The sequence below is a fragment of the Hypomesus nipponensis genome, chromosome 18, assembly GCF_054491055.1.
Source record: "Hypomesus nipponensis isolate SF chromosome 18, ASM5449105v1, whole genome shotgun sequence".
Classification (NCBI taxonomy): Eukaryota; Metazoa; Chordata; class Actinopteri; order Osmeriformes; family Osmeridae; genus Hypomesus; species Hypomesus nipponensis.
The window spans coordinates 19051345-19076966 of record NC_140378.1 but is presented as its reverse complement, the minus strand read 5'-3'; the positions used below and the strand labels follow the sequence as shown (position 1 = coordinate 19076966).

The following is a 25622-nucleotide window of genomic DNA, read 5'->3' as shown; positions in this document are numbered from 1 at the left end:
TCCAGCAACTTTCTGTCTCCACAGCTATGGCCTGTGCAGTGAAAACAGAATATGGTCTTGATTTGTGTGGAATTCAGCTTGGTCCCAGGAACGTACTAGAGAGCTGAAGTATGGCACAAAACCCTAGCCCAAGGGATTCTGGAAGGGATTCAGGGGGGTAATAATATAGGACCAAATGTGTTTTTTTATACCTCCGTGGCTGCTTCTTCAAGACACTGCTGCACTTCAGATCAACATGGAAACAAGGTGTGTGGCTAGGCTTTCCTTAAGAAAAATATGAAAAAAAAAGAAAAACATCAAGAGAGAAAGGCTGAGGTTTGTAAAACTTGACTTGATACATTTGACGGTCATGACGATGCATCTCCTCTGACAAAAACACTTTAGATCTGGTATGGTATGTGCTATTTCCGCGTTGCTCTGCGTAGGTGATATGTTTCTGTACCTAGGCAGAAACATTCTGTCAGTTAATCTGCACATTCACAGACCGTAGCTTGTGACTGCTGACCGTCTGGCTGCTTACCCAGGGTTGCTTCTCAATGTGTGTGGTGCGATCCTATGGCCCTCCAACCTACAGCTATTGTTTTCCCCTGTGGGCAAACATTCAGTAACTAATAGCTGAAGATCTGAACAGGAGCAAGGAAAACAGAGGACGTGGAATGAAGGACAAATCACCACCATGCGTTAGAGACCTCAGACACAGAGACCTCACAAAAAAAACAATGACCAATTTGTTTGAAGAATACAGTAACCCGAACAAAAATGTCACAACACGTCTTATTGATGAGACGAAATAATGAACATGGAAATAGTTTTTGTTATTTCAAGCCATTTAACAGCCACCCCATAAAAATAGTCCCTTTCTACATGTAAAAAGAAAGCACACAATGTCAGTCAAGAGTTTCATACTAAATGAGTATCCTCCCACGTGAAAAATATGCCACGCGCGAGAAAAAAACTTTCCGATCAGATTTTTTTCTTCAGCGTTTTTCTCCACAGAAGTAGTTTTCTTCCCTCAGACATCTCCAACGTGATTACTGACTGAGGAGTTGTGGGGAAAAATCACCCCCAAATAATAGCACGGGAAATTGCCTCAATTACACTGTAAAAAACGTTAAATTGGAAAATCTCGACCTGTAATCAGTTATTCTTTGTCTGACCTTTGCAGTATTCTTAATCGTTAAATCGACAACTTCTAGGCCTAAATGAAAAAAATGAATAATTAATGAATAAATGTCTATACCGAATGCGTGGACATATATTTTATGGTCAAACAGAAGGCTGTCACCCAGATGCGGTGTCCCTGCTCCATGCCTCCCACTCAATGAGTTGGGAAAGGCGAGAGATGATGGGAAGGTGGGCGTGTCACTAGCCGGAGACCTAAACCAACGCCGGAGCCGCGCAAGACAACTGTGCGAGGAGTAAATTATTGACTCACTGGCTTGCGCGTCATCGTGAGAATTTACTAATATCACACTCCAACGAAGGAGTCACTCCTAGTCTCCTACATAAAGAAACAAGCTATTTTCATCTACTGCACTCTTACAGAACTCTCATCAGGACGTGGGTATGGACAGGACGTGGCTGACACCGGCTGCTTGTGGAGTTATCCTACCTGGACCGTATGAAATGGACTTCTGTTTATTCTGACAAATTTATGGATTTTTAATCATCGTTATTTGACTCCGTAAAATAACTTTTAATTGGAATTATTGCGACATGGCAAGGATTTCTTTCGTATCAGGATTTTTGCTAGTATTGGCATCTATTCTCTCAAAAGGTAAGTCACCATATAGTATGCCTGTGGTAGGTTGATTTATTAATTCCACCGACAAGCTTAGCGACTTTCAACGAAATGAGAACCATTTACATCAACATGTAATTTAAATTCAATTCCACTTATGCGTTTCTTTTTTCATCTAAGGTACTTTGTCCTCTGGCGCAGCGATCAAGTCCGAGGCGCTACTGGAGGTCCCCCAGGCGAGTTCAGAAGGGGAGCAGAGAGGTGCCTTTGCTCTTGAGGGACGCATCGTGTGGCCACTGTCCACCCCGAACCCTAAGACAAGATCGAAACGGTGCACATGTTACTCCTACAAAGATAAGGAGTGCGTCTATTACTGCCATCTGGATATCATCTGGATTAACACTCCTGAGTAAGAGAAACATGTGTTTTTATCATGATATTTAAAGCACGTTGGAAAAAAAAAGTGGCGGAGGGATATGCACAAAAAAAAAGAATCACGCAACTTCACAGCCAATAGCCAAGTCAATTGTTGATTCCTAACCATTTTTAAGAATCTCCATTAAACGATGGGAATTACAATCAATACACAACTCGGTTAACATGCCATGGAAATGTCAGTTTAATAACCTGTCTAGCCAGGAATAAACATGTGCTCCAGAATGTGCGGCTGATTTAAATAACCTCACCACCGGTTATGGTTCACTGCTGAACCACAATCCATGTTCTGTAATTGGTTCCCCAAGGTACAGTGTAATTGTTGACTACATAGTTAAGGTCATCACAAGCCTATAATGCTCTAGAATAATGAGTCTACACAGCCAAAGTCAAGTAGAGTGGTATTCAGAGTTGGGTGTGTTTCTGCTGGATGTACTGAAGTGAACACGCACACACACACACACACACATGTTCATACCCACACGCACACACACACACAAAAACAAAAACTTGCATCTCACATTCTTTTCTCTATCCTCTACCTACCCCCTTTCTCATTTTTTCTTTCTCCCTCTTTCTCTCTTTTTTTCTCTCTTCCTCTTTCTCTCTGTCCAAACAAGTCTTCAAAAGCAGATATTTGTGTCTGTAGACTGTAGTGTCTCTACCCTGTACTGGACCCTGGGAAGGATATAGTTCCATGTTGGTTACTGTCCATGGTTCTGATACAACATATGGTTTCCTTGGGTACCATGCAGGGCATACACTAAACTTCTAATCCCTGCATGTGTGTCTGACAACCAGGGCAGTGTAAAGCAGTGGTTCTCAACCCTGGTCCTCAAGTACCCCCTGTCCTGCATGTGTTAGATATTTCCCTGCTCCAACACACCTGATTAAAATGAATGGTCGTTAGCAGGCCTCTGCATAACTAGATAACGACCCATTCATCTGAATCAGGTGTGTTGGAGCAGGGAAACATCTAAAACATGCAGGACAGGGGGTAAAGCTCTTTTTTGGAAGTCGCTTTGGATAAAAGCGTCTGCTAAATGCATAAATGTAAATGTACTTGAGGACCAGGGTTGAGAACCACTGGTCTAGAAGAATAACTGTAAGGATGATGGAAACATGTGTTGTAAATGCACAAGCAAGATTCACACTATCTAGACCATTAGGATAGCCGAAAGCCTCTTAATCATGACTTGTGTAGAGTTGTTCTGAGATGCGTGTCAAATTAGATTTGCATTGGGAAGCTCCTACTTGCTCAGTGGATGTCTGAAGCAATTCAAGTCCTGGAAGGGCTGTCATCGGCAGACATCACTAATGGATCCCAGTGAGCTGGAATACCATGGGGTCTTAGCCCACAGATGCTTATAGGTTGAGTGGATAGAGATCAGAGAGAATGCTTGGGCTTGGTAATGCTAGACAGAGATACATCGCTGGCTAATACCAAACAGATGAGACAGCTGTAGACACTATAATGAACCAGACCATAGAGGTTTGACCATTGCCGCTGACAGAGGCTGAGTTTTATGAATGGCTATTCAAGGCAGTCTGAAAGAGGTGAACTCTCGCAGGTAGCGAGAGACATTCGATTCAGTGGGTAACTAACAGTAGGAGCTCAATTCAGTTACCTAGTTTGGTCCTCCTATAGGGGCAGGAGTCAGAAAGCATTGTGACTTTACGACCTGAACAAAGAGAAAAGTCCAATGCCGGTTTTGACCTTGAAAAAGAGTGTACTGTGGCGTTAGGATTCATGAGTCATCCTTATATCCCTGTTTAACCCAACGTCTTTATTCTCACCTGGTTAGCGAGATTTATAGATCTACGCATTTGCTGTGCCTGGATGGTTTGTTGGCATTGAACATCAATGTTGTTGGCTGAGCATTAGGGAAAGGCTGTTGGGATGTTCACCCCCTTGGTCCCATCTATCACACCTCGCCTGTCTGGGTGAGCGTGTGGCACATCCCTAGATATGTCTCCTCATCATAACCGCCCTGAGCACACTTCAGACCCTCCCTTGATTTACTGGATGTTTCTTTGTTCCACCACCTCACTGACAAAACAGCCTGGCAAGACCCAGAGAGAGCATTCCTTCCTACTCTTTCTTGTTTTGCCAAGACCCCCTACTGAAATCTCCAGAAGGATGTCCACACTGGGTACACTTGATCTCTGCCTGCTGGGCAACTTTATACACAAATTGTCTTTATTTATTTAGAAAGCCTAACTGATATAACCAGCAATTCTCCAAACAATCAAGAGATCAGGGTCTCAGAGCATGTGTGGTCAAGACCTGTTTATATTCTGTCCTAGTTCACGACAGAGTAACTACAGCACAGGAGCGTGATGGCACCATATTGAAATAGCTAGCAAGTTCACTGGAGATTTCGCTGGAAATGTGATCATAAACAGAACTTCCTAATTTGATGCCGTAATGCTTTAATACGCCGAGTTCTTCAGCAGTTGTAATTAGTGGCATACGCAAAAAATGCATAGAGTTCAGTGTGTATAAAAAAAAATGTTCTCTGTGTGTGAGTGTGTGCAGGCACACCTCTTTAGCGTAGCAGTGTCCCTCTTGCCAAACATGTGGTCACCAAAGAGGAAAAGGAAAATACTTAAATCCTGGAGAGGCTTAAAGATGCGTGTCAGGGTTTTTTTTTTGGTGACAGAGAAAATTCTTGCACTCCATCAAGTCACTTGAAGAATTTTCAATAATAACAAAGCAAACTTTGTTTATCCTTTAGCCCATGAATATGTGAGACCAAGAGGATTCTGCATAGCTCATTCTATTGTTTGTTAACATCGCCAAACTGCTCAGCTACAAATTTAGAAGGAAACCTGTCTGTCTATTCATTCACAGTCTAGGTAAACCGATCCGTTTTAATAGTCTATTTGAGTGATGCAGACATGCCTAAACAGCTTCAGACAAGTGGATTATGAAAGATTAAGTGGTTTGAATGGCATTACAGAAGTTTATATGTTCTCCAACACACGTGGCTTAGGGTTATGAAGACTGACCTGTCTAAGCTTGTTAAAAAACACCACTGGAACAGAGTGTCTATTAACGTCGCCCAACATGTGGTAATCATAATCATACACAACTTCTGAGTAATGGGTTTAATAAATCACATTGCCTTGAGTTTTGGGTAGGAATTTTGACATTTCACAATTTAGATTGTGGTAACCCCTATACTTTTGAAGATCATTTATTCTAGGTACTTACTCGGAATATAAGGGGACATGAAAAATTGTGCCAATGGAGACAAATTGTTCTACTAAAACCCTGTGGAAAATAAAAGACTCTCACATGGTTTGCATCTGAACTGTTTCTCTTCATCCCCAAACCTACAAACACTTTTTTTGTTTTTGAGTGAAAGGAGACCTTTGGGTCAAATCCCAAAGGATGTTGATAGGGAGGAGGGAGTGAGGGGGGGTTAGATGGTTTTGATCAGGGGGTTAAAGTCTCAGAAGAAATTATTCAGCAGATGACAGTGGGTACAGCATCGTTTATTTCTTGATGTGGTAAGACTGTTTTCAAAGTCTTCGCATTGATTCATGTTTCTGTCATACAATGCCTGTCATCCCCATAAAACGCTCAGAGGCCAAAAGAAAACAATGTTTTCCTTTATTTTCGAAGCACAATGCAAGCCAATGGAGGAAACAAACACATTTTTTCACACATCCTTCAGCTTATGCCTGCTTAACATCTATGAATGTCAAAAGGATGATGAAGTAAAAAACAATTAAATGCCTGCAAATGGTCAAACTCATAACTGCCTCAACATCATAACAAACCTGATTGTGGTTTATAGTGCAGTAAACAGCAGGAGTAGCAGCTTAGCACTGGTAACAAGACAGATTCACAGTGATGTTTAGACCAACAAAAAACCTCACTGCACCACTAAGTGAAGAAGTTCAGAAACTGGAGACCAGTATAAACTACATCATAAGCTTCTTCTGAACTCTAAACTATTGACAGATGGGTTTAATGGATTCTTTGTGGATAAGACTGGGATGCATCTCCACATCTTCTACACAGGTTCCTACTTTTTCTGTTTGAAATGATAGACTGGTCTCTCACCTGCTACGCCTTTGTATAAACTACCTTATGAGTCCCTGAAATTCAATTCAAACACTTCCTATTCCAGGTAAACTACATGTCTTCTTACTGAATATAGTCAACCACATCTTCTTTTCGCAAGATATCGGAGAGAAAAACATTTGTTTTGTTAAAAAGTCAACCACAATCAAATCTTGTGAAGTTTGGTTGTAGCTGATCTTAAGTGATTAAACCATAGTTGGTGTGGGAGATATTGTGCTCTGGTGACTTTTTTTTGTACTGCATGTTTTTCCATAGACGTACAGTGCCCTATGGGATGTCCAGCTACAGAGGACATCAGCGAATCAGGCGTACCGCTGATAGTTTGCCCTCTGACCCTGAAGAAGTGGAATATCTGCGTTGTGTTTGTGCCAATCCAAGGGTTGACCGTCATTGCAGTGATTTCTGTCAATCCAGGTATGGCACCCGTGTTCACAAATGAAGGATTGGCATCTGTCGGCACATTCCAACGATATGTGTGGTTAGATGGTTTGATAAAAGATGAAAGGTTTTGTTTTAATGAAAGCTTCTCTCTAGTCCAACTGGCTTTCATCTGAGGTAGATGCGTCGTGAAGCAAAACAGGTGTATGATCTAACTGTACTGTAAAAAAAAAAAAAAAACTGTTCTTTTGCTGATTTAATCTGTAACATGTCTTGCAGCACTTCCCCACAGAGAGCACCAAACAGGACTACTTCCTGGGGCCGATGAGGGATCTCTTCGCCTTCATTCGTCTTCACCTCATCCACCCTCCCATCCCCTCCACCCTCCCATCCCCTCCACCCTCCCATTCCCTCCACCTTCCCATCCCCTCCACCCTCCCATCCCTCCACCCTCCCATCCCCTCCACCCTCCCATCCCCTCCACCCTCCGATCCCCTCCACCCTCCCATCCCTTCCACCCTCCCATCCCCTCCACCCTCCCATCCCCTCCACCCTCCCATCCCCTCCACCCTCCCATCCCCTCCACCTTCCCATCCCCTCCACCCTCCCATCCCCTCCACCTTCCCATCCCCTCCACCCCCTTCTCCTGCTCTGTCCTTGGGTGCAAGCTGCTCATCATGAACAGAATTTTCAAGGGGAGAAACAGATTTTTAGTTTCCTGGAACCCATTCAGTACCATCTGGTTGAATGGTTACATCATTCACAAATACAACATTTTAGGCAACTCGCACAGGCAAATTGAATCAAAACATGGAGAACAATGACCTAGCTCTCAGTGAGCTTAATTACTTAATTATATATTCACTGGTAAGAGTTTTTGTGACTATTGTTTTACCTGAATGAACTGTTGCTAAATCACAGGGAAGGGCTTTTTCTGTTAACCAAACCCCAATCAAAACATTCTGGAAAATCAAGGATGCAGCGACGTATAATTCAGCTCCTAACCTCTAACTAAGGACAGGTGACAGTCAGTCAGTTAGTCAGTTTCCTGGCGGATTACATTTTTCCTGTAATTTGACAAAATGACACTAGGACATGGGGAAATGGACCTCAAACTCATTTTTTGAAAACTTCAAAGCTTCCAAAACGGTGGATACAATTTATCTACAGTACAGCTATATATCTGCAGTATATCAATGACCTGCGAAGGAATAAGATTTTTTTAAGTTCAATCATTTGTTATGCATTTTTTTTACACACATTTGTATTGATATTGAGCAGCATGTGTTATAATTTTAAAAAGGGATATGTATGTGAAATGGCAATGTACAGTATATCCATGTTCAATGGTCCAATATGTCAATTTGCGATATAAATAAGATAACCACAATATTTATATTCATATCCAGAGGAAATGACCTTATAATTGACTGTAGTAGTATTTGCAGATTTTTGTTTTGTGTTGCTGAGTATGTTGGACTGGTCTTCCTGTTTCAGATGACTGATGATGATTATATTGGCAAATCCAGGAGAACTTGGCCACATCTACAAGCTGCATGTTAAATGAGACACGTTAGGAAGTTATACTTGTCTGAGTAACTAAAGAGTGAAACCCTTAAAACGCCTTGCTTAAGTTGCTAACCTCAAAAACCGAACCAAGGTGGTCTATACCTCCCTTTTTCAACGTGACATAAACCATGTTAATCTACTTTGCATTACTATGTTCACATATTCCACATGCCTTTCCAAGATTGTATTTCCTGGTGTTTTATGTTACCGTTTTAGACTATAAAGTTCCGGATTTACAGACTGTGCTCTGTTTCATAGCTCATCCATAATGCCACAGATGCTGCAAAAACTAAACCGAGAATGGAGGTCTCATATTCTCAAAGTGTCCATTTTGACTGGACAATTAAACCCTTGGCACACTGGGCAAGAAACACACATCCACATAATGTCCTACTCAAAATGCTCACAAACACAGAAAGCACCAGACTCGAACATCGCTGATATGCAGAGTTTTTTTCAGATACATTTTTGGGCATTTGTGCATTATTTTGATAGTTACAGTATGTGGAGAGGACATGAAAGGCAGGGGGAGACGTAGAGAGAGAGAGAGGGGATGAAATTGAGTAATTTCCCTGGGCTGGAAACAAACCCAAGCAGCTGCAGGTTGGTTTCCAGCATGGGGAAATTACTCCATTTCATCTATGTGGTATGTGTTCTTCCAGGTCAACCACAGGGATGGCTCTAGAGTTGTTGTTTTTAGGTGACAGTTGGCCTTGGTACTGTGTGTGGTTGGGCTGAAATTTAGATGACTGACAAATAAGGGAATGTAATTAAATATTTGCTTGTTTTTTCCTTACTTGTGCAAAACGAGTCAAAGTAACTATTCAAAAGCAATAAACAAGGTATTCATAATACTATCGCTCACGCATCTTTGTGTTCTCTTGTTCCAACCATGTTTACAGCTGACAAAAAGACCAATGATTCTGAATTTGTATTATTGTAAAATGTACAAAGCAAGTACCAACCTCATACACATTTAACAATCTGCCATTTACCAGGGGAGCACTGAGCCTAGCTCAACAGGAATGAAACAAAAAGGATTTCTTTGGAAACCAAATTCTACCTTTTGTTTTGGAATGTCCCCCAAAGTCTCCAAAAGCACCCTGGGGTCTAAAGTCAAACTTTTGAAGTGAGCACCAGTAAAGCTGCTTTGGAAACAAGACCTCATTCCCACAGCGCTTACAGAGAAACCCGTCAGTGAATATGTTCAGGATGAACATCCATAAGTGCCTGTGGCCGTCATCTATCAAAAGGATATGCCTTTTGTACATTGTGTCCTAGTTCAAAAATCAGTCTCTTGTTGATGGGTTAATGGCTGTGATTGTCTGAAAACATTGAGGTAATTTGTTGCTCTGCTAAGACCGATAGAGACTGACAATTATGTTTTTGTTCTGTCTATGTAGTGTCTGGAAAAATCTATTTCATAACATGTCACTGCTAAGGTCAAAACGCTTTTTCTTTGGATGAGCCAAATGAATCATATTTATGGTTCCACCTGGTATTTTTCGATTTATCATTTCATATAGTATATTTCGGTATTAGGTCATGATAACTGGGCATATTTTTGCATGTTTGTGTGTGTGGAAGAGGGAAGAGGCATTTGAGCACACACACACACACACTTTAATACACACAGTGTGTCCCTGACACTCCCACCTCCACCTGGGTTAGTCTCCACTGCCAAAGACACCACTTCCTGGTTCAAACAGACACTCTGCTGCGTTGGCAACGTTCTGTTCAGCCTTGCACTCCAAAAAGTCTTCATTCATGCTATGGAAAGGCATGACCTTTGCTTTTAATGGTCATGTCAGTGTGCTTCCTGTGTGGCTGTTAATCAACTTCAAACCAGCGGCGCACAAGTCAAAACAGCAGTTCAGGCCACTCACACAGGGACTGTATTTTATATAACAAGATCTCTTGATGGAGCCTCCCCATGATGAGGCAGCCATCTGCTCGAGCAAAAAAAAAGTGCAAATCAATGAACTGATGAATGGCTTAATGGGGATCATTGAGAAGATCTTTCATGGACTATTAAGATGTCCTGTGCCGTTGACAAATCACAGGAGTCTCACGAAACTCTGTTCTCTGCCAAGAACAAAGGTGTCACATTCCATGTGCTGTGCTGCATCCCATGAGTCCCTGGACTAAGGTGAAGTGAGGTTGTCCTGAAGTCTGTCAGTGATTAAGGGCGACTGACACAGGAGACTTCTACTCCCCTGACAACCATTTATGACTCTTGTATCTCATGCAGTTATCAGAATACCAATCACTGTGGTCCTGTTTTTTAAGAAAGCTTTTGACGTGACTCAGAATGTCTCTTGATTTTATTTTGTGAGGTATATTTTTTTTTTGTTACAATGTAAGGCCAACAGAAATGGTGTTTTTTGAAACACGGTTTAGAACTTCTGTTGAGTAATGAAATTCGATTTGTCTCCAGATTTGTTCAATTGTTAATAATGATAGGACCACCTTCTATTGTAAAGAGGAGATGGGACCCAAGTGCTTCAATTAAATAATTCAACATCTGGCTCTCATTCAAAAAAAAAGGTTAAAAGTGTCACCTGCTAATGAGATACATCTGGGACTCAGTCGTGAGCTGACAAATTCCTGCCAGGATGTCAATTGAGCTCCACGGTTGACACCGGGGTAGTGCCCGCTTGCTATGATAAGATTGAGGCACCAAACGTCTTGAAAGTGCTGACAAGATACCCTGTAAACCATCACAGGGACAGACATGTTATGGTAAACAAGGTAACAAAGGACAGCTTGGATTTGTCGCTATCCGATCTGTGAGGAACATCTTAGCCTCTTTGGCAGCTGTTCCAGTTTAGAGTTAGAAGATGTTGAAGATTAGACAGGCAGAGCTGCAACAACAGGTCTCCAATCCTCCTCCTCCCCTCACAGAATGGTGGGTGACCCCTCAAGATGACCTTTTAGTTTAGTAAAAACTGCAAATGTTGAACGCTTTATTTGATAATCTGTGTCAACGAGTGAACTGGTATTCTTAACCACTGTGAGAATCTACAACCGTTAAAAAAAACTCCATATTTTATCATAATGAGTTTATACCATAAGCTTTATGGTATCTTAGTTTAGGCTAACAATGATAACGAAAAAAATTATAATAAAATAAATTGTTTCATAGTTTCCAAGAAAACAAGCATTGTTTTATGGCCCCAGTAACTTCTCACTGTAACCACTTCACCACATCATGATATTTATGGAGTGTTTATTTTCAATTACTGTACAGTTTCAGATCCAACACGCACACGCCTATTTCCTACACTCTACCAAAACACACGCATGTGGTAGGTACAGCATACCACGATTGTGTCCCGCGAACACAAACCACTAATCGTAAACCTGGATAAGTCATGGGAAGGATATGTGCAGCCAGGATATTGCCCTGTTTGGCCTGTTATGCAGTCGGGATCAGGAAAGCACGCCATATCCCTGGGATACGGCTACCGTCCCAGTCAGAGACAATTACTCCCTGCCGGCATTCCAACTCATATCCAACAATGCTTAGCGCAGATCTTCAGCTCAAGACGTTTGGTGAAGGTCCAGAGAACGAGAATGTTTTCCAGTGCATTCTTCACATTGTGAGGGAAACCAATTGTCCGGCCGCCTCAAATTGTTAAAAGCAGTAGGTTTGACCAAGGCTAATACATTCCCTATGGAGAAACGTATTTATCGCTGAGTCAGTTTTGTTTTCCTCGAAGTTAGTCCTTATTTAATGTAGATTAGCCCCATTTTGTAGGCATACCCTTTCAATCCAAGAGTTTGAAGAGCAGGAGTCTATGCGGCAGGCCTAATCAATGCTATGTCCAATACTCTCTCTCTCTCTCTCTCTCTCTCTCTCTCTCTCTCTCTCTCTCTCTCTCTCTCTCTCTCTATCTCTCTCTATCTCTGTCTCTCTCTCTCTCTCTCTCTCTCTCTCTCTGTCTCTCTGTCTCTCTCTCTCTCTCTCTCTCTCTCTCTCTCTCTCTCTCTCTCTCTCTCTCACTCTCTCAGGGGGTGGTTTGGAGGGGTGGGTTGTGTGTGTGTGTGTGTGTGGGGGGGGGCGGTGCAGGAAGGGCCAGTGACCCTGTGACAACAAGCCTGAAAATTATTGAGTTCCCCTTAAATGTAGAGTCTGAGTAATTATAAACATGGTATTTTGCCTGTTAATGCCTCCAATGAAGTGAAGAAACATTTATGACAACTATAATGTAACTGGCCCCTCTAACAGTTCAACTGAAATGGTCTTGAACCTCCCTTGTCTCTCCCTCTCTCTGAGCAGAAAATGTGAACAGGCTGCTGTAGCTAAGCAACGGTTTACATAAGTGGCATGAGGCCCTTCGGAGACTTTACTGCTAACCTCAATAGAATGTTTGTTTGACGTGTCATAGTTTAGGACATATCCGACTAAATGTGCTTATTATTTGGTCGAACATGACAGTCGAAAGTCAGGACACTCCATTTAGTTTCCAGATTTTCAAAGTAGAATATAGCCTAGGCCTATTATCTTATATGAATAAAACTGACTAAGCTTATTCAATTTAAATCTGTTGTCTTTTTCTGTGTCCAGGCCTGGGCTAGTAATCTGGCATACCAGCAAATGCCCGGTGGGCCGACACACTTGGGGCCGATATGATATTTAATACATTAATAACGTATACTTATAGGAGGTCAGATGGCTGAGCGGTTAGGGAATTAATCAGAAGGTTGCCAGTCCGATTCCCAGCCGTGCCAAATTAAGTTGTGTCCTTGGGCAAAGTACTTCACCCTACTTGCCTCGGGGGAATGTCCCTGTACCCTGTACTTACTCTAACTCGCTCTGGATAAGAGTGTCTGCTAAAATGACAAAATGTAATGTAAGCAGCATATCTTTATGGATTTGTTTTTTTATAAACTTATAATTGGCCAACGACGGGCCCATAAAGCAGGGACAGCGGCCCATTGGTTCATTTTCCATACAAACACTGGGCTGGCCCAATCACATCTCTTAACTCTTTTGGTGTACTGGTGGGTGGTGTCCCACCAATTGTGGTGGGCAAAAATGCCAGGGCCATTTTTTTTGTCCCAGTCCAGCCCTGTCTGTGTCCATTACACATTGAAATGTATTGGATTTCCTTAGCGGTAGCTATGCTACAGAAAAGAAACTAAATGAGAAAACTAAAACTAGACCAATCTTGAAACCACATTTGAGTTTTGGAACAAAACTAAAAAAATGAAATTGGTTGTTTAAATGGTGTGGTAAACTCTTGAGGACCTACTTCCAGTCCAATACCACCCCAGCCCCCCAAAAAGAATAAAACATGTTGGTTGGAAGAAGTGTTTTTCTCACAAATGTGAAATGGAATTCCGTGACCTAAGTCATTGCAAATGGTCTCACATTATTGTGGAAATATTTCCCTTGGTTCCCTAATAGGAAGAGACATCTTGGTTTGTTAATTTCGGTCTAGGGCTCTATTTGATAAAAAACAAGTGGTTAGATGTTGGCCGTACATGTGTTTGTGTGTGACAAAATTGCAATAAAAAGTTATATTCCCGTCACATTCAGTTTATGTCACCACGAGGTATCAAATACATTTGCAGACCATGGGAAATGCTGCCCTCTTGCAGTATGGACCAACACATTGTAGAGAAATATTATGTCTCCGTTCATGTTTAAGCGTTTGTTGCCACCCAGTGGTTCAGCGTATGTGCATAAACCTGGAAATATTAACATGATGGTCCTCAATCTTGAATTGGCTTCTAACTATTTCATGAACAGTGAGTTTCCAGTTCTCATGCCTTTATTAGGCTATCTCTCGACAAATAACCAGATGTAGCCTAGTGGGGCAAAAGCATATCCTGTGGAAAAGTCTCGAAGATAAGAGTTCGTTCAGAACAAGTGACTTCAGGTTGCTATGGCAACACATGTTGTCAAACTCAAGTTACCAAAGATGTGTTAACCTAGCTGGCTGCTGTCTAGCCTATCTAGGCTTTAATGCCATTATCTCAATTTAGCCACATTAATTAAAGCTGGCTGTGCATTGCAAACGGGGTTTTCTCAATTCAAGAAAGTATGTCAAAGACAAAGGTGAGTAAAAGTATTTTAGTAGCTAGTTTACTGTGCTGTGTATTGTGCACAATGAAGTTGGCTAGCTACACTAGACTACGCACTATCCTAAAGTACGTTGCTAGGCTAGTTCTAACTGTCTTACGTTTTGTTTAAGACTTCTGGGTACAAAGGGCCCTATGGCTATCAGAAGAGAAAAGAGGGGTGAGTTTCTCCGTCTGCGGCTGGGATGGATTAGCTAGTTATCACAATGCACTGTAATATCAATCAAAGATGAGATGGTTACACTACAGTATGGAGGTTCCTCTATCTATGTAAGCAAATGCGTGACATCATTTTTTGAATTTTAAAAGGAATTGAATACTTAATATTGAAATTCAAATACCACCGAATTTGCTAGTTTTGGATTCTTTGATTCCAATTTTGGAGATCTGAATTTCACCAAATTCGAAATGTATTTAGTGCGAGCCAGATATTTAGACAGAAATTTGGGGGATCTGAATTGGGATTTTGATCAACCTGAATTTCCAAACCTTTAATTTTTGGATCAGATGTTTTTCTCCATTGAAATAAATTCAAATTTCAATTTTAAAGAGGTGAATTCAAAACCAACAAATTTGTTGGTGTTTTAAAGTCAATGTTACGTATTCAATGAATTCAATGAAAAATTCAAAACATGATATCACTGATTTGCTTCTGTCGCCTTTGAATGTGTCGTACCCATACTGTTTGTGATGTCGCTTGTTTCAACAGAGAAGGGAGAAGTTGTGTACGTTACAAATGCGGCCTTACAAACACCATCCAGGATGTCCTGCGACAAAGACCGAGCTGGATTGAAGTCAAAGAGTGAGCACAATGAATGATTAAGATTAGACATACAAATGTTGTGCAACATGGAACATTGTGTGTGTTGTACCAATGTATGTGCATAACAAACTTCCATACATACAGCGATGGAGAATGGGATTTTAACTGGTGTGATGTTGGGTGGCTGAGAGAACATTTTGACCACTCGTACATGGAAGAACACGTGAGGATATGTCATTTTCGCAACCATTATGAGGTGAGTGAGTCTCTGGGCAAAATGGGTTCCTGCCATCAATCACAACAAAATAACCACTTTGTTGTTATTCTAGTGTGACTGAGGGGTGTGCATTGTGTGACGTATCACCTTATATTTCCTTTCTTCTTCATGGAACAGCTAACTCGTAAAAACCTAATGGTAAAGAACCTTAAAAGGTATCGCAAAACACTGGAAAGAGAAGCTGGTCGTATGGAAGCAGCCAAATGTGACTTTTTCCCCCGCACCTTTGAACTGCCCAGTGAATACCACCTCTTTGTAGAGGAGTTCAAAAGAAGCCCTGGCAGCACCTGGATCATGAAACCGGTGAGGTGGACTGCAATGGAACAGTCTGTTCATTTCAGCTGAGTTTCATCCTTGGCTGCTCTGTAAAGGGTTGGACTCAAGGTACCTTTGGTTATGACTGTGACTGATCTCAGGGCTTTTTTAAAGACCTGTGTTCCTCCTTGGCCAATTTGTGTACAGGTAGCAAGATCCCAGGGGAAGGGCATTTTCCTGTTTCGAAAGCTGAAAGACATCATGGACTGGAAAAAGGTAACAATGTGTCAAACATAAGGCTGTTTGCGATGCTTCTTTTGAACCCTACACAGGAATACACCAGCACAAATGTAAACATTCATGAGCGCACACACGTCTCACACACATGCACGCACACACACACACACACACACACACGTCTCACACACACACACTGATAGTGTTGTTGTTGTGTTTGTACAGGATGGGAGCCGTTCGGAGGAGCAGAAAGATGAGACCCAAGTAGAGAGCTATGTGGCACAGCGCTACATAGAAAATCCCTACCTAATTAGTGGTGCAGGACAATTATTACCTTATTTAACTCGTTCAGAACAACTGGTTGCATTACTATTAGTATATTAAATATGATGAATCATTTAGCAGAAGCTTTTATTTAAAGCGATGTACATATTGTGCATATTAGTGTATACTGTGTAACACAGGGGGTGTCCAAATCCGGTCCTCGAGGGCCGCTGTCCTGCATGTTTTAGATGTTTCCCTGATCCAGCTCACCTGATTCTAATGAATGGTCGTTATAACAACCCATTTAATTGAATCAGGTGTGTTGGAGCAGGGAAACATCTAAAACGTGCAGGACAGAGGCCATCAAGGACCGGATTTGGACACCCCTGGTGTAACATAATGATATTCATAACATATTCAATATGTGTATTTAATTAGCCTTTGTAAATGTTTTCTTGTAGGCAGAAAATTTGATTTGAGAGTGTACGTGTTGGTAACATCAGTAAGTATTAATGCATGAACAGAAACTATTTTATGTAGTCAGAAGAATGAGAAGTTAAAACATTTTGTAAATGTATGTATACAGTATGTATGACTCATTATATGTGCAGTAAACAAGAATGGTTTCAAAAACAGAACTCAACACAGTTCACACGATTTGGGTTTTTCTTCTCAGTACATCCCACTCAAGGCCTGGTTATATCGGGATGGCTTTGCTCGTTTCTCCAGCACCAGGTTCTCTCTCAGCAGTATTGATGACCAGTGTATCCTTCTCATTATCAACCAAGGCTTTTGTTGGTGTGCAGTTTGTTCCATTGTTCCAGTTTGATCATTGCATTCTTAGCTCTTGGCCTAAATAATCACAAATTGAAACCCATTTTTAAAAATTATAAAAAATAAATAACAAAAATCTTTATCAAAATATAGATTTGCATTTGTTGCTGTACTAATAGCCTGGACTAGATTTGAATGAGACCCAAATTGGCTCTTCTCTTTGTAGTCTTTAGTTCCAGAAGCTTCTCTTTCATCTCATTCCCCTGGAGAAGATAATGCAACGCCTACTCATGTTTCCCTAATTTTCCCTTAATCCTTCTTCTAAGATGTGCATCTCACCAACGTCGCTGTTCAGAAAACGGCACCAGATTACGACCCTGAGAAGGTGTATGAGAGGCTCTGAATGTATCCAATGTTGCACACATAATTTATGCATGTATTAATATTATTAGCATCTTGAACTTTTGTCCTACAAACATAAGAAAACCCTTTCTATTCCACCGTCTTACGTTTAAAAAAAATATTTGTGCCTCTCTTTATCTCTCGCTGTGTCCCTCTCTCGTTGTCTCCCTCTCTTTCTCTCTCTCCTTCTCTCTCGCTGTCTCCCTCTTTCTTTTTCTGTCCCTTTCTCTCTTTCTCTCTGTCTCTCCCTCTCTCTTTTTCTGTTGCTTTCTCTCTGTCACTCCCTCTCTCTCGCTGTCTCCCTCTCTCTTTTTCTGTCGCTTTCTCTCTTTCTCTCCTTCTCTCTCGCTGTCTCTCTCTTTCTTTTTCTGTCCCTTTCTCTCTTTCTCTCGTTCTCTCTCGCTGTCTCCCTGTCTTTTTTTCTGTCCCTTTCTCTCTGTCTCTCTGTCTCTCCCTCTCTCTCGCTGTCTCCCTCTCTCTTTTTCTGTCCCTTTCTCTCTTTCTCTCTGTCTCTCCCTCTCTCTCGCTGTCTCCCTCTCTCTTTTTCTGTCCCTTTCTCTCTGTCTCTCGTTCTTTCTCGCTGTCTCCCTCTCTCTTTTTCTGTCCCTTTCTCTCTGTCTCTCCCTCTCTCTCGCCGTCTCCCTCCCTCTCTCTCCTCGCAGGGCTGTAAGTGGCAGATCCAGCAGCTGCGGAGGTTCCTGACAGCCAAGCATGGAGCGGAGACGGTGGAGACTCTGTTCAAGGACGTCGACAACATCTTCGTCCGCAGCCTGCAGAGCGTTCAGAAGGTCATCATCAACGACAAGCACTGCTTCGAGCTCTACGGCTACGACATCCTGCTGGACCAGGACCTCAAACCGTGAGAAGATGCTCAACCCCACAACCTTTGGTGCCTCCGCGCTAGGGCCCCGAGCGGTTCTAGCCCCCATCCCGTTATCCTCTATGAAGTCTGTGTGTGTCTGCAGGTGGCTGATCGAGGTGAACGCCTCCCCCTCTCTCACGGCCAGCAGTCAAGAGGATTACGAGATGAAGTGTTGTCTACTGGAAGACACCCTACACATAGTGGACATGGAGAGCAGGTAGGAGCCACTCAGTCAGCAGCCCTACAAGACTGTAGCTGCAAAGTACATTTAAAAATAAAAATACAAAAAGAGAGCCTGGTCCTGCCTGCAAACTGAGACTGGAGGAGAACAAGTTTAGGGTTACGAAAGGTCGAGAGGCCCGTATATGGAAACAAACTTGTAACATTTGTGTTAATGAGCCCTGAGACCTGTCAGGTGAAAGCGATACGGTGAAACTCTACCTGGTCCTTTCACCTAAGACCGGGGCACTGTGTAGATGATACAGGGAGGGGCATAACTGTGAAGAGACTAATGAGTTTTGTGGTTATCCTCGTTAGATTGACAGGCAGAGAGAAGAGGGTTGGTGGCTATGACCTCATGTGGAACGATGGGCCGGTCTACAGGGAGGATGTAAACCTGGAGTCACTTGGCAGCTCCTCTTTCAGCGCCAACACACACTTGGGTAACCATCAGGCCATATAATGAGGCTGTACTAGTGGTCGGTTACTTCTAGCTTCAACACACTGAACAAGGTTGGCTGTGGCTAGGTGGGGCCCTCCTATACTTAAAAAAAAATAACAAGGACAATGATTGACAGACCTTTAGATTGTTTGCCCATCTATCAAAGATGTTCATATCCAAATGTGTTTCTTTACCACAGGGTGCGTGAATGACAGAACAAAACAACTCCGTCAGCTTCTGAAGCCCTTTCCAGGCCAGAAGAGGATATGATTGGAAGCCAGTATTCCTTTTGTGTCACTGACATTTTATACACGTGCAAAAAAAATATGTATTTTCTTGATAGTTCCTGGTTTAAAAATAATCTGTGCATGTTGAGGTTCTATTTAAAAATGAAACACAAAAAAACACAACAACACAAGTGCAAAACATATTTATTTCTATGCCTTACAAATAACCGCATTCAACACTGAGAAAATATGTACTACAATCATCCTGCGTGCGTGTTTCAATGTCCACTATTACACAGCCCCTGACCCTGATCTATGGCTTCGATGCATTACATGAAAATTTAATAAATATGAAATAACATGTGCAATATGAACAAGCATCATTTAATCAAATTATGATTTCAAAAGACATTCCACAGAGAAAACACAGAATAATATGTGCAATTTTCCAGTTTAAAGCACACTATCATTACAGTGAGATATGTTAGTACATTTTGTCCTTTTGCAATTATAAGACCAAAACAAGCCCTACAGTTAAGGCCCATTTTCATTTCCCCATATTTTAATCGATCGATGGAGCAGCACGATAAACATGTACATTGTTAATTCAGCTTTGAAGCTAAACATTTCTTCTTACTCGCAGAAATGTGAAACAGACAACTTTGATGACAAATTTAACAGCGTGGAACACAATATCATAAATAGAACTATGGCATACAAAATCTGGAAAAATACGCATTTACATTCGTAGCAAACATTACCGTCTCTTTCAAACAAAAGGCTTAGCTCTATGCAAATACATCTGAACATACTCAAGAAAAGTATTTTCAAACAAGAGAAAAGCCCTTAGAATTCAAAACCACTGCACATATTCAGTACACTAAAACAAACACTACCAATCTGAACATACTAAAATATCACAATGTATTGTTTTCAATCTAGTTCAAGTGATCCCAACTGATACCTTAAACCAAATACCAAGCACTTCTTTCAGGCACAAAAAAACCAAAAGCAATTAAAATTTCAAGCAACATCAAACTACAAACAGAGTGAACATTAAGTAACATGTTGGAACACCAAACAACAACTCCACTAATATACTATTAGTGACCCGTGTTTACAAGTGATCTTAAATGGAAGTGCTTTATGATGAATCCATTGTTGAAGAAGGCTTGAATAGATACTGTTACAATCTTACCAGTTATGTTTTAAACCTGTACAAACTGAAGTGGCTGTACAGTGCAAAGTGCCGTGAGCCAAGGTATTTGGTGTGCCTATATACTTTGCACGGTCAACTCTAACTTGTTTCCTAACAGTTCACCAAAAGCTCTACAACCATATTGCTTGAGAACTACATTGATCTATGATGAGTGTGTCTATGAAGGAATACGACTGAAATAAATAGAATAGCAGATGTCATTATTTTAACCTTTTTAAGGCTACACACGACTGATTTATACTGCTGTAAAACAGTTCTATAGGACATGTTAATAAAGCACTGATAATTACACATACAGCAAGCATAGCTTATAGCTCCACTATACCGACAAATAAGTGGTTTACTTTGCAACAACGTTTTTTGCTTTGACATTCTGCTTGTCTCCCATGGGTGCCCTGGCGAGAGACGACATTTCCTTAGATGTTTTTCTGACGCCGGTCTTGGCTGCTTGAGCTCCTCCCCCATCAGCACTCTTCTGACAGTCTCTCTCAGCTCTCTTGATGGTGTTGACCTCTCGTTTACTCCCGGAGTTGACACGTTTCTCCGCGCCGACGACTCCTTTGACCCCGCTCGGCTCTTTCCTCCGCTCCGGTTCCGAGCTGGTTCGGACTCGACCCTTCCTCGTGCCTGCCTGACCTTTACCATTGGCGCCAGGCTCTTGGGAGGGCTTTCGGGCATTGCCTGCTGCCTGAATGTGTTTCATGTGGCTCCTTCCTGCGGAGGGGCTTCCTGGGGTACGTGCTCCTCCCCCTCCTGCTGCTGCTCCTTCTGCGCCTCCTTGGCTGCTTCCCGGGGCCCTGCCCTCGGAGGACGCAGCCCGAGTCTCGCTGCTGCTCCTCTTGGCGGGGGCTCCAGGTCGGGCCCTGCGCTCCAGCAGGGGGCTGAGCCGGGAGTGGCGCTGGTAGGCATAGGCGGAGCAGCTCCCGTTGCAGAGCGGGTAGCGGATGTTACAGTGAGGGCAGACCGGCAGCCGGGAGAAGTGCTGCTGGGCGGAGGCCGGAGATGGGGGGTTGTTAACGGGGGCAAAAGGGAAGGTGCGGTGGGACTGCCGAGGGCCCTTTGGGGAGTTGAGGCGGGTGGGGGGCGCCGTGTGGGGCCGAGGGGGCTGGGTAGCGGTGGCCGAGGGGAAGCCTAAGGGCCGGGGATGAAGGCCAGAGGGCTTGCTGCCACTCTCCATCTGCAGCGTCTGGATCTGGAGCCACTCCAGCTGCAGGAGCCTCTCCAGGTACTTCTCCAGGGGGCCCACGGGCTTGGGCCTGGGGGCGCCGCGGCCCTCCGTGTGGAGGAAGACCGCCAGCTGCCGCAGGCTCCAGGTGTTGAAGGGCGGAGGCAGGAAATCGGGGTAGCTGTAGCTGGGAGTGTCGCTGCTGTCCTCCGCCGAGGCGCCGCAAGGCCCTGGGAAGTCTGGGGGGAAATCGTTGGAGTTGATGACCTCGGCACGGAGGTTGAGGTGAGGAGGGGTGCAGGGCGTGCAGGGGGAGGGGAGGACGGGCAGTCGCTCGGAGTCCGAGAGGTCGCTGGCGCTGTCGGTATCGTCTTCCTTAGACTCGTACTGTCTAAGGGACTCCAGGGTGGGGCCTCCGATGTGGATGTGGGTGAGTGCCTGCGTCGGTCCTTGGCGTAGCCCAGGTATGGGAGACGACAGGGGGAGAGAGAGAGCCCTTCGACTCCTGCTCATGGCTCCGCGGTTCTGGTCTAGCTCCGCGCAACATGGGGACGTCCGCTGCACCTCGCGCCTCTCGTCTTTCCTCGGGGCTAAAGAGAGCTTGTGTGGTTTGGGCTTTAAGACGCCTTCTTCTTGAGGGCTGAGTAGAAATGAGATGTTCAGAAACTTGCCTGCCCTAATACGTAGTACAAAGTATTTACACACTTTAATACAATATATGTTGGATGGATTCTACAGTTAACTTACCTTGAAAGTTTGGTTGTGTTTCGGGCAGTGTCAGACTTGACTCTGCTCCCTCTATATTGAGTGGTCTAATTACCAACAAAAAAAACGTTATTCGTATTACAATTATCTCTGGCCCGCAGGTACTTAATGTGATTAAATGACTAAGCAGGTTTTGACAGACGCTAGATGTCTCATTGACTCGCAAAGCAGCAGCAGGCAAAGCCGTCACTCACCTTCTGGGCAGTTGGCTCTGTGTCCTTATTGTGACCCGGAGATGGGAGCCCATTTTTCAGTTGGGATCCTGCCTTCTTCACCTTGTTAACTTTCTTTGAACTGTTAAAAAAGGAGCTCGTCACGACGTTTGTACACCAAGAACTCACAGCAACAATACAATCACTGAACATATTTTTACATTTCAAGTATTTGTCACTATACCTGGGGTTAATTGGCCCGTTATTTTCAGCATTTTTCACTCTGATTTTCTCTTTGGACGTCACTCTTTTCAATGTCGTGGACGTTGTGCGTTCCTGTATGATGGGTCCCATGATGTTGATTTTGCAGAGGGCTGATGCTTTCAGTCCAGCGTAGGGGAAAATATTCTAGCTATAGACACCAACCTACATCCCTTACGGGGTACTCTACAAATAGAATTAGGGTAAAACCGTCCATTTTTTCGAAAGTGCTGCAGTGCATCATTCGCTGACCTCGAGTGTCGATTCCCGACAGTGTGAATTACTGTAATAATAGAACTGCTATCTCAAAGGTATCGTGTCGTAGGCTATCTACCGCAGCTTAGCGTTTTGCCCTCATTTAACAACCAACGCCAGAAAAAATGACATATGTGGGTTGTGCTATTTTCGATATCCTCAGTGCGATACTAAAATGAGATCTAAATCTACGCAGACGCTTCTTGTTCGCATTCCAGTCCCGTCTTGAAATGGGTTTGTTTACCAGCTGCTGTTTGCCTAGCTCTTTGCGCTGTCAACTGCCTCTGCACAGTGGACAGCAGCATGATGGGAATTGTAGTACTTTGGTCTCTTCCACCAAACCGTTCAATAAAAAAATAGACAGCTTATAATTGTTTTCAAATGTTACCCTGTAAATATTCATATCGCTTTCAATCTCAGAGGAAGAAAACATGTGTAACCAAAGCTACCATGTAACACACACACGCCACTGCATTTTCTATAACAACTGCATTTCCCAATTCTTAGAAATCCAGCACCTGCGCGCATTAATGCTGATCTCTGACGAGGCATTTTCTTGACGGTGGGTCTGTGAAGCTACTTAGGCTATGCCACATACAGTGTATATCATGTATGGTCTGTCTGCGCAATGACACACGGAAATGGGCCATTCTCGTAAAATCGTTGCTACAAATGGAAGCCCAGGCTTCGTCTTCAACCTGCGAAGTAAATGTTGCTCGATAATATCGTTTTAGCCTGATGACTGTTGGTAAGCCCTAAATGTTATAATGTCAGTTTGTTCTATTAAACAAAGGCAACAATCTAAGTAGCCTGCTGTCAGTCTACCGTTTCTGGTGGTACCGACAGATGAATATATGCACTAACGAGGCTATTCAGACACTGGAAAAGTTACGCCCACTTTCACTAAAGTGAAATAAAGTTGCAATTTGAAGCAGGTATATCCATTCCTTTAACGAATAGGTTTTAATTGTTATGAGAAGGGACCGAATTGTGCTTCTTGACAAGTAGGCTGCAGGATTGAGTTTCATTTCACACGCTATTCTTTGCTATGTATTTGACCATTTTGGTTTTGAAGTAGGCTTTGTCTAAACGTGATGTGCATTACTGGCTGCCACACAGTACAATAACCAACGAAGAACCAGAATGTGTTTTCTTCATGACACCTACAAACGAAATACTAAAATGTACTGACCCCATAATATTGCATGTATTTTCCTGTCATTAGATTTGCAGGGGTGTCTTCATTAGAAAGCATGGCGGGAGCATGGTCCATCGGGGATAAAAGGATTCCCCCCAGGACAGTAGACCCTGGAGTGCCACTATCCCCCAGCAATGCCTGTATGCCCAGCCTCACCATCAACGTTACCAAAATGCTTCGGTCCAATTCTGGCGCAGAGAGGAAGCCGGTTGCAATCCGGCCCCCAGGCCCAAGGCCCCCAGGCGCCAAAGAAGTGGAGTTCAGACGAGGGGTCTCCTGTGAACCAGCGCCCAAACCCATCATCCGGGGCCGCTCTCGCTCTCTGCCCTCCCCCAACGAGAGGAGGAGGCAGTCTCGCAGTGCCAGGGTGCGTTTTGTGGACTCTCTGGGTGTGGATCTGGAGGACGTGAAGGTTTTCAGAACCGGAGAAGACCCCTTCGTGCCACATCATGTCACCTTCAGGCTGTTGATGGGCGCGGAGTTGGCGGGGGGAAAAAACCTGGAGATTTCTCTGCCGTACCTGAAACCAGTGTTCCCCCATCAGCCGGGAGACGACCCAGAGTTCCTCAGGTGTCTGCAGAAGCGGAAGGTGTGCCTGGAGCGGGTCTTGTGCTTCGAGTTGGGCATCATTGGCATCACCCAGGTCGTCAACCTTGACTTTCAGAAAGAGGTCAGCGTGCGTTACTCTTTCACAGAATGGAAGAGCTTCACAGAAACCAAGGCTTCGTGGGTGTCCACTGTCGCCACGCCCCGGGAGGGAGTTGACAGCCAGCTCAACTGTGACACTTTTCGTTTCCACTTGCCCGTGCCCCCTTTCCTGCAAGCCGGGGCGGGGCTGGAGTTTGCCATCCGTTACAAAGTGTGTGGCACTGAGTTCTGGGACAACAACGATGGGCAGAACTATAAGTTGATCAACCATAGCTACAAGCTAACAGTACCAAAGGAATGTGAAGACAGCATGGTGCACTTTATTTAGAAAAGCACATAAAAGGAATTTTAAAAATACAATGGGCACTTTTTGATTGTTTGTAGTAAGCATTAGACAGCAGTTCAGTGCAGTTTAACATAGAAAAAAAAATACGACATACTTCACTGAGGCACAAAGTTTGGTTGCCAAACATCAATGCCACAAAAACACAGCGTGAAGGCATGGGTTTTGTATTTGTAAAGGGGCACATGCTTCCCTGTAGTGCATGTTGGTTTTAACAAATGCACTTTGAACTTAAAACTGAGCACATTATTGTGAAATACTGTAGGTGATTGTGATTTCTAACTGAATTATGCACTTTTACCAGTTTGTTTTATACTGGTTGGATGTGTTATTTTATTTTAATAATGTTTTAGGTGATTAATTGTAAAACAAACCTTGTTGATTTGTGGTACAATACTGAAACAAGATTCATTGCCAAACATTCTACTATGCAAATAATTTGATGATGGGGCAAGTTTAACATCAGGCCTCTGAATTGTTAGCCTAGCAAATGCACTGCTATACACTGATCCTCACTTGTACCAACACAGACTTGAGAGTAAAACTGGATAGATGAATGGATTTGACTGAAAGTTTTCAATGTTT

General features: G+C 43.2%; 4 protein-coding genes across 6 annotated transcripts; 3 read left to right on the top strand and 1 right to left on the bottom strand.

The window, feature by feature from the left end:
* Nucleotides 1-1424: 1424 nt before the first annotated feature.
* Nucleotides 1425-7031, top strand: edn3b (endothelin 3b). The gene is made up of 4 exons (XM_084680799.1): nucleotides 1425-1777; nucleotides 1922-2150; nucleotides 6528-6686; nucleotides 6930-7031. The coding sequence occupies exons 1-4, from the start codon at nucleotides 1717-1719 to the stop codon at nucleotides 6976-6978; spliced, it is 498 nt and encodes a 165-aa protein (XP_084536925.1). The 5' UTR covers nucleotides 1425-1716; the 3' UTR covers nucleotides 6979-7031.
* A 7064-nt stretch (nucleotides 7032-14095) lies between these two features.
* ttll9 (tubulin tyrosine ligase-like family, member 9) lies at nucleotides 14096-19366 on the top strand. Of its 3 annotated transcripts, none has more exons than XR_014732010.1 (14): nucleotides 14096-14286; nucleotides 14423-14469; nucleotides 15019-15111; nucleotides 15217-15328; nucleotides 15467-15652; nucleotides 15812-15880; nucleotides 16067-16157; nucleotides 16567-16607; nucleotides 16782-16869; nucleotides 17206-17264; nucleotides 17944-18140; nucleotides 18247-18360; nucleotides 18681-18875; nucleotides 19004-19366. XR_014732010.1 is itself a non-coding variant. In XM_084679356.1 (14 exons), the coding sequence occupies exons 1-14, from the start codon at nucleotides 14272-14274 to the stop codon at nucleotides 19072-19074; spliced, it is 1308 nt and encodes a 435-aa protein (XP_084535482.1). In that variant the 5' UTR covers nucleotides 14097-14271; the 3' UTR covers nucleotides 19075-19364. The 3 variants fall into 3 exon arrangements, 1 of the variants encoding a protein (XP_084535482.1); XR_014732011.1 differs by having other exon boundaries at nucleotides 18681-18890; XM_084679356.1 differs by having other exon boundaries at nucleotides 14097-14286; nucleotides 18681-18805; nucleotides 19004-19364.
* fam217ba (family with sequence similarity 217 member Ba) lies at nucleotides 19220-23116 on the bottom strand. The gene is made up of 4 exons (XM_084679355.1): nucleotides 22577-23116; nucleotides 22375-22474; nucleotides 22163-22227; nucleotides 19220-22055 (listed from the first exon to the last, which is right to left on the bottom strand). The coding sequence occupies exons 1-4, from the start codon at nucleotides 22684-22686 to the stop codon at nucleotides 20591-20593; spliced, it is 1740 nt and encodes a 579-aa protein (XP_084535481.1). The 5' UTR covers nucleotides 22687-23116; the 3' UTR covers nucleotides 19220-20590.
* A 323-nt stretch (nucleotides 23117-23439) lies between these two features.
* Nucleotides 23440-25598, top strand: ppp1r3da (protein phosphatase 1, regulatory subunit 3Da). Its single transcript, XM_084679357.1, has 2 exons — nucleotides 23440-23596; nucleotides 24074-25598. Exon 2 carries the CDS (start codon nucleotides 24102-24104, stop codon nucleotides 25020-25022), a length of 921 nt encoding a protein of 306 aa, XP_084535483.1. The 5' UTR covers nucleotides 23440-23596; nucleotides 24074-24101; the 3' UTR covers nucleotides 25023-25598.
* Nucleotides 25599-25622: the final 24 nt, after the last annotated feature.